General features: G+C 44.8%; 1 protein-coding gene across 1 annotated transcript; it reads right to left on the bottom strand.

Annotated features, from left to right (window-relative positions):
- Window positions 1–1,060: 1,060 nt before the first annotated feature.
- On the bottom strand, window positions 1,061–6,999 carry CTLA4 (cytotoxic T-lymphocyte associated protein 4). The gene is made up of 4 exons (XM_006114242.4): window positions 6,778–6,999; window positions 5,088–5,438; window positions 4,513–4,622; window positions 1,061–3,526 (listed from the first exon to the last, which is right to left on the bottom strand). The coding sequence occupies exons 1-4, from the start codon at window positions 6,836–6,838 to the stop codon at window positions 3,428–3,430; spliced, it is 621 nt and encodes a 206-aa protein (XP_006114304.2). The 5' UTR covers window positions 6,839–6,999; the 3' UTR covers window positions 1,061–3,427.
- Window positions 7,000–7,503: the final 504 nt, after the last annotated feature.

Below are 7,503 nucleotides of genomic sequence, written 5' to 3'. Positions count from 1 at the left end.
ATATTACATGGAAGAAGCAGAGATGTCATGTATGCCCATAGGCAAAAAACAGACCTGCTCAAATTACTGCACTAAAATCAAGCATTGCTTTTCAAATTAACAACCAGAAGAGAACGATGGAGGAAACAACCATCAGGGAAGAAACTGAGAATGTCTTCATCAATGTGATGGGTCTAGACCTCACTGGCTCTTTAAGGGTTAAAACCCAGCCCTGGGAGAGAGCTGGAGCTGTGGAGCCAGCAGCTGTGGCAGGTATTAGCCAATCAGGGCACAGCCGAGGGCAGTATAAGTAAAGACTCCTGGCAGGGAGGAGAAACTCAGACTCACTCTTGCATGAGCTTTGGAGTAGGAAAGACCTGGAGATCAGGGAGGTTGGAGGCTTCCTGATTTAGAGCAGGGCTGGGGAAGGTGTGGCCAGGCAAGCTCTCAGGCTGCAGGGCCTGAAGTAAGGCCTGAGGCTACTATGATTGTGGGGAGGCAGCCAGAATAGGCAAAGGCAGCAGGTCCACACTGCCTTGCCACTCGGAGTGGCCATTTCAGATGGCAGTTTGCCCCTGAGGCAGGGGCTAGATGAAGATTGGTGGTGGGTCACTGAGGCAAGGTGGGTGTTAGGAGTTAGAGGTCCCCGGAGGGGGAGACCCTAGAGTGCGGGGGCACTGTTGCAGGACAGTACCTAGGTGGAAGGGTGCCAGGCCTGAGCGGGACATGAGTCCTAACACAGAGGTAGAGAAAAAAATATGTAACAGTGGGTGAGACACCAGCTGCAGGTGGGTGCTTTAGAGCTGCAAAGCTACTTCCCAGCGTGTTCAGCAGGCAGTGCTGGTGGCAGTGAGGCCCCCCCATGGATAATCAGAAACCATGGAGAAAAGCCATTAGGCTGGGTGCTCTGTGTGTGCACAGTTGAGATATGCGACTGTAGAAAGAAAAAAAAGTTTCAATTTTAAAAGTTAAAAGAGCAAAGCACAATCAGACGCAGAGAGAACGTGTAATGATGTATGGGTATGTGACAGTACTGCCATGTATTAAATGCTCTTGGCTATTCTCCCGTGACCAGATTTCTACCTGTTACCTCAAGATCATAGAATCCTAGGGCTGGAAGAGACCTCAGGCAGCTCGAGTCCAGCCCCCTGCCCAAAGCAGGACCAAGCAGGAGATGACCTGACATTGCTCCTTTCAACTAATTTTGCCCATAATTCCTCAACCAAGCCCATTCCACTCTTACATGGCACTACTTACCTGTGTCAGTTCACACGTGGGGATCATCCCAAGTCATCCATCACCCTTTCTGTGTAATGTGGAAAGAGAGCGCTGCACAGCCTCCAATGCTGAGGTGACCGGCCATGTTGTGCTTATTTATCAGATAGCCAGGAAGGTGGTGGGAGTGTGTCAAAAGAAAAAGGCAACTCCTTAAGGCTGGTGCAGTGACCACAGGTTAGAGTAGCCTTCATGCTAGTCTGAGTAAGGTAAGAGGAACAGCTGGCCTCTCTCTGGAGTTGCACCGGGCATTGGCCCTCTGCCAGGTTCGAGGCTGATCATTTGAAAAGGCTGGGAGAGGGTCTGGAACAATCATACAGTGCATATAAGAAAAGTGTACTCTAGGCTACAGGGCAGTGCATTAGTGGCGCTGAGTATAAACCTAGGGATGCCTCCTTCAGGTCAAATCAGTTTGTGGACACTTGCAGAGGTGGTGGTCCTGCCAGGCAAGACCATGCATATCACTGAAATGGAGGGTCCCTTTGGACAGGGCTCTGCACTTTTCAGAGCAGGCTGCAGTATATTCTGCATAGATATCCATCATCTTAGTCTGGGCTTTCTACTGTATCCCTCCCTCTGCTTTGAACTAAATGCACATTATTGCACAGAAAAGCTGCAAGGCAGTATCCTTTCTCTGTTGCCATATCAGCTGATTTTGGTCCATTTGTCTGCTTGAAAACTTGCAAGGCAGACCCAGCATACAGTAATGACTGTTAGTGCACCTAATGCATAGCTCAGCCACTGGAGCAGGAAAGCTCATAGTATGCTAACATTGGCAGGAATGATTTACACACCAAAGTGAAATTACGAAAGGCTGTCATGGATGTCCACATTTGCTTTCCTGAGCAACTGAAAAGGAGAGCTCTGCTTCTCTTTCCCAGGCTGGTGATTATTCAAGTACTTCTGAATCATGGGGTATGTGTAGGGCACAGTCCTCCATTATGACTTAGCATTCCCATGGAAATTCTGGAGAACTGTGCCCTACACATAGCACACGACCGAGAGAGCTTCTTTCAGAGACAGAAAGGGGAAATATGTTCTGGAACTTGGGCCAGCTTTTTTTGTATAAACATCTTCAAAACATGCCCTGAAAACCCTTATAGTCACCTTCTGCACATAATTGACTGAAAACTGCCTGTGACTCTAGTAATCCCATGGTAACATTAATTAGGCAAATGGGTAATTGGTCAGATTGCAATGGTGAGCTCTGAATACTTGGGGAAATCTGAAAGGAGATGTGTTTTTGAGCATGCGGGTAATGTGTGGGCACTAGAATATAAAAACACAGAGTTAAAAGGCAATGGTTTCCTTTGACATTACTGCTTTCTAACATGTAGCCACATCCTGGTTTTTCAGAGAACAGTGAATGAAAAATTGACCTGACTTCAGGAAAAGCATTAACGTTTTTATTGAACTGTACATAACTAATACACAAACTTATACATTGTCTTCATTTTCATGGAAAATAGTCTCTGTCAATGCAGCACCGGACCTTTTGTTGTTTGGATGGATGCTAATTTAGCATTTCATAAAAAGCAAGACTCCAACTGAGTTGGAGTGTTCTCACAGGGGCAGGCCAATAAAGCTCCTCCAGTGAGAACCTTCTCTCTAGCAGTGCTGCCATGTTAACACCTGCTCAGCATTACAGTGCCAATGCCAGTGAAAGGAGCTGAGGTCAGCCCTTCACAGCAGGGGAATGCTAAGCACTAAGGCAGGAAATGGCACCGAACGCACAGCACTATATGGATGTGCGACACCACTCCTTTTTCATTAATGTATCTCAGTTCCGCTTTGCAGTGACACACAAGCCTCTGCCTGAATAGTGTTTGATTTCAGCTGCTCAGCAATGAGGCAGAAATTTAACAGCAAGACATTTGACTGCGACATTAATGCTACATATAGGCTACATAGTGATACAATATAATTCTCAGAATCAGAGGCCACAATGTAGCCATTTTTGTGTGACAGGCGTCTCTTTGAAATATTAATGCATAATCTTCTCATTCATCTAGTCTACTCCAAACCGTAGACATAGAAATCACAGGGTATGTTCTAGTCTTTCCCCTCCACCTTTTATATTAGGAAATTTGATTTTATTTGTTTAAATTAGAAAGCTAAATAAGTAGAATCTCCATCACTGCTAGAAAATTACCCTGGGCTCTTTTCTTGTGCTTCAGCGAATGACAATGTGATACGGCTTAACCTTCTTCTCCTCTTCCTCTGAAGTCATTTTCACGTAGAGCCCAGTAGTGAGATATTTCCTCTTCCGGATCTATAAAACACAAAAGAAATAAAACAATTCTATGGCAGATCTGACAACACAGGCAGACTTTTAATCGGTGACCATAGTGTTTTGAAAAACAATGATAAGCAAAGTTTTGTTGCCTTGCCCACATTGTCTGTGCTAGTCACCTTCCCCTGTCTCTGTCTCTCTGATAGGACGAGATGATTATGCACTTGTCAGGGGAAGGAAGAGCAGCCTTCATAGAGGAGCAATAGGTAACAGTAGCCTCACCCTCCCTGACTTAACACTAATAAGGAGTTCAGATTGCAAAGTTCCGTTTTGTAGGTGTTCGGGTCGCTAGGTTTGATGTGGCTCATGGGGCCAGGAACTGGCTGATGTGGGTCTGAGAGCTCAGTAGTTCGGGCAGTTTGGATCTGAGGTTTGGGTTCCACTCTGACAGCATCCTCACTGGCAACGTACACACCTCTTGCATCACCTGAGAGACAAGCAGGCCAGGGCTCTCTGCCTCCATTGCCTTCCACGTATGTGACCAGTGACTCCTGGGGAAAGTAGGAGTAGCATGCGGCAAAATCAAAGCTCTCTACTGTCACCCCCGGCCAGTCACTTCTTGTGCAAGCTAGAGGTAGAGGTGACAGAGGACACAGGGCTGGGCCAGGCTGAGTCAGTGCAGTGGAAGGGAATACATCTGAAGACTGATATTGTCTGATATCCTAGTAATGGTTTGGTGCCTTCTGCTCACGATTTCAGTGCAGTCTGGATGGGCAGAAACTAACCTGCACCACAAGTCAGAGTGGCCAGTCTGCTCTGACTGCTGGCTGCCACTGTAGCAACACACAGCACCAGAAACCAGCTCAAAAGCCAGGTGGTCTGTGGCTGCTTTTCAGCACTGGGACATCAGAAAGAAGCCAGTGCATTCCAGTGGCCCTGGCTCTTTTTCGGTGGTCCTGACTTTCATTCTGCCATGGGTATGCCAGGAAGTGTCAGTGGTGTGTTGTGCTAGCGCTGGCACTTACCGCTTTGCTCAAGATGCAGGCTGTGAGGAGTATGCTGTAAAGAAACAATCCTGAAGCAGTGGCTCCTAATGTCCAGAGATACAGGTCTGTGTCTGGGCAGGGCTCTGGATCTGAAATACACCAGATTAAATGTGACATTGGTAAGGAAACTGTCACAATTCATTATCCCTCTTAGGCACTGCCCCTCTGCATAACAGAACTCTCCAAAATGTTGACAGGGCCAAATCCTCCAGTTCATATCCTCAAAAATCCCACTGACCTCAATGGGCGTTTGGCCTGGGTAATTACTGTGTGATTGGCCTTTTCTAGCTCCACACTTACATGCACACATCCATCTCCACACACGCCGCCTCAGACACTGCTCTTACTGCCAAGGATGCACACAGATCATTGACTGTATCACGTCTGCCTTAGCTCTCCAGGTGCTTCTTAAAGAAAAGAGAGCAACTAATGGTGCTCAGAGGTGGAAACTGATTGTAATGGTGACCCTTATTTAGACTCTATGAAGACAAAATAGCAGCACCCTAAACCACACCTCCAAGAATACTGTAGTATATTCAAGGTGCTTTGCTCACCAATGACAAACAGCTGTGTTCCCTTGCCGGTGTTCATGTAATAGGGTGGTGGGAAAAGTCGCTCCATCTTGCATATGTAGAGGCCAGCATCAGCAGCCTGCAGCCCCATGAGAGTGAGGGTCACATTGTTTTGGCTGGGGCTGACCTGACACGGAATGATTTTGTCTGCCATGAACATCTTGTACTCGGTTGTGTATGTTGAAGCACACACCTCGGTGTACTGATGGCCCGTTTGTTTAAGCAGAGTCACTCGGATTTCCTGGGTGTTCCCAATGTGCTTATATCCACACACCAACCTTGCCACTCCTTGCCTGTTGGCTAGCACCACAGCTGGCTGGGTCACTTCCATAGCTGGGAGCAAAGGCAGAGCATGATGAGAAATGAACACAACAAAGAAATGTCCTGCAATAACGTCCAAGCGCTTACTTAACACCTATAAAAGCAAAGAAAGAGATTCCAGGGCTGAAGAACCATCAGCCCTGGCCACAAACTGCTTCTGATGTGAGATTTCCTTTCACTCACAGTTTGTAGATTTTTTTTTCAATGCCTGCATGAATATGTATACTAAAAACCCACCAGAAGAAATTCTGCAGTTTCTAAATGCCCATTGTAATAGTTGATTTGGAGGTCTCAGCTGTTTCTCATTTTTTAAATAGCATATGCTATGAGCTGTGTATCCTTTGTATGACAGCATATTATATGAGCTGTATGTACTGCATATGATAGCATATGATAGCATAGGTCATGTATACTACAGTTTCCTTCTTTAAATAAAGCATTTTAATGAATAAGAAGGCATGAAAGGGACTGCAAATAATAAGGCTTTTATGCATTACAAATTAAAACTGATTGGGGATTGTGGAAGTTTAAACCAAATTTTCTAAAAAGTAGAGAGAAACTCCTAAGCTGACTAAATTTCAACCAGGAACACACTTGATCTTTAAGGTTAACAGCAAAGCTAGTCTGAAGATTATTTTGCACATGTTTTCCAAATGTTTATATCAGGAGGTGGGGAGGAGGAGTTGCCCACATTTCTGTTCTTTGAATCAATTCTACTTGCCACTGGAGTTACATACAATAAATTCTGATAACACACAGCAAACATTTTAAATAAAAATCATAGTAAAAAATCTGCTACACACGTTGATAGCTTTACAGGTTGCAATGTACCATTGCTATTCATAGTTTTCACTTTCTGAATGGAGGGCAGTGGATTTTGCATGAATAAGAACTGCAGGGACTGACCTGTTCCCATGAGCTGGTTTCAAGTTTGGATTGTTCTTTGCTAGGGGAGGGTTTATTTAGTCTGTGGCTGCCCATGAAAGAGAGGGGGAAACCAGAAGCTCTTTGTCCACTCAACTTCTATCTCTACAGTAATAATTTCATGCAAAGAATCTTGCTAAAAAAACCCCCAACTCTTTATAACTTCCTGATCTAGACAGGAGTCTTTCCTAGCCCTGCTAGTAACACTACTACTCTGGAATTTTCACCTGTTTTCCCAGAAAAATTGCAATGCATGGTATTGGATGTGCCTATCGAGAATCCCTATACTTTCCCAGCCTGGTGCTATTCAGAGACCCAGCCTCAAATATAGCTTCTCCTTGCTGTACTAAATCACTGTCCTGCAAAGGGGTGAAACCGAGAAAACATAAACACCCCCAGACACCTACAATCTTCTTCAACTACCCACCTCTGGTGATGCCACTGGCTGTGCTGAGGAAGCCAATGGTGGTCAGTAGTAGTAGGAGCATTCCAGCGAAGAAACAGATGATAGAAAGCTGAAGTTGCTCGTTACCGTCTAAAGCCAAGTCTAGCTGGAATTAAATCAGATCTATCATCAGAACTGCAGGGAAAGGGGCAAGACCTTTCAGGACACTGAATCTTGAAATGTTTGAACCCACACAGATTCAGTGTGTATATATATAGCTTTGATCCCAAACACACACACACACACAGTACCCGAAAGTGCATGAGACTTTGTTTTGGTTTTACAAGAAGGGAAGTGGTGGGTTTGATTAATACGTGCTGCGTTAACCTCAAACAGCTATGAACAAAACAACGATTCGGCAAATGGAAAATGTATTCAATCCGAAATCTGTCATGCGTTATACTTTAAAAATTGGGGGAGGAAAGATAATGAAAGAATAGATCAGCCTCTTTGCCAATGCAGATTTGAAATATTCAGAGTTCCTGAAATCACCCAATATTTCCTTTTAAGGAAAATACCTTTTAAGAACCTACCTTTTCAATCTATCTGTTTAAGATTGTATAAGCTTTGAAAATCATCTGGTGCTTTTATGTGAGAATCTGTGAAATCCCTAGAAAAGCCATTGTGGGTCATTGACTGAAGAGATTTTGAAGCATTAAGTTCTTCACCTCATTAAGTTCTTATACAATGTGCCTAAAGGTATATGAA

The sequence above is a fragment of the Pelodiscus sinensis genome, chromosome 7, assembly GCF_049634645.1.
Source record: "Pelodiscus sinensis isolate JC-2024 chromosome 7, ASM4963464v1, whole genome shotgun sequence".
Taxonomy (NCBI): Eukaryota; Metazoa; Chordata; order Testudines; family Trionychidae; genus Pelodiscus; species Pelodiscus sinensis.
Note: the sequence above shows the minus strand (reverse complement) of the source record. Positions and strands in the feature narration are given on the sequence as shown.

Bases quoted from the DNA above. Each gene is read 5' to 3' on its own strand.
- CTLA4 (XM_006114242.4), bottom strand. From the start codon at position 6,838: ATGCTCCTACTACTACTGACCACCATTGGCTTCCTCAGCACAGCCAGT. The intron at 5,439-6,777 runs GTGGGTAGTTGA...CTTTGCTCCCAG, and splicing joins AGCCAGTGGCATCACCAGAG to CTATGGAAGTGACCCAGCCA. The intron at 4,623-5,087 runs GTGAGCAAAGCA...GGTGTATTTCAG, and splicing joins AACACAGCTGTTTGTCATTG to ATCCAGAGCCCTGCCCAGAC.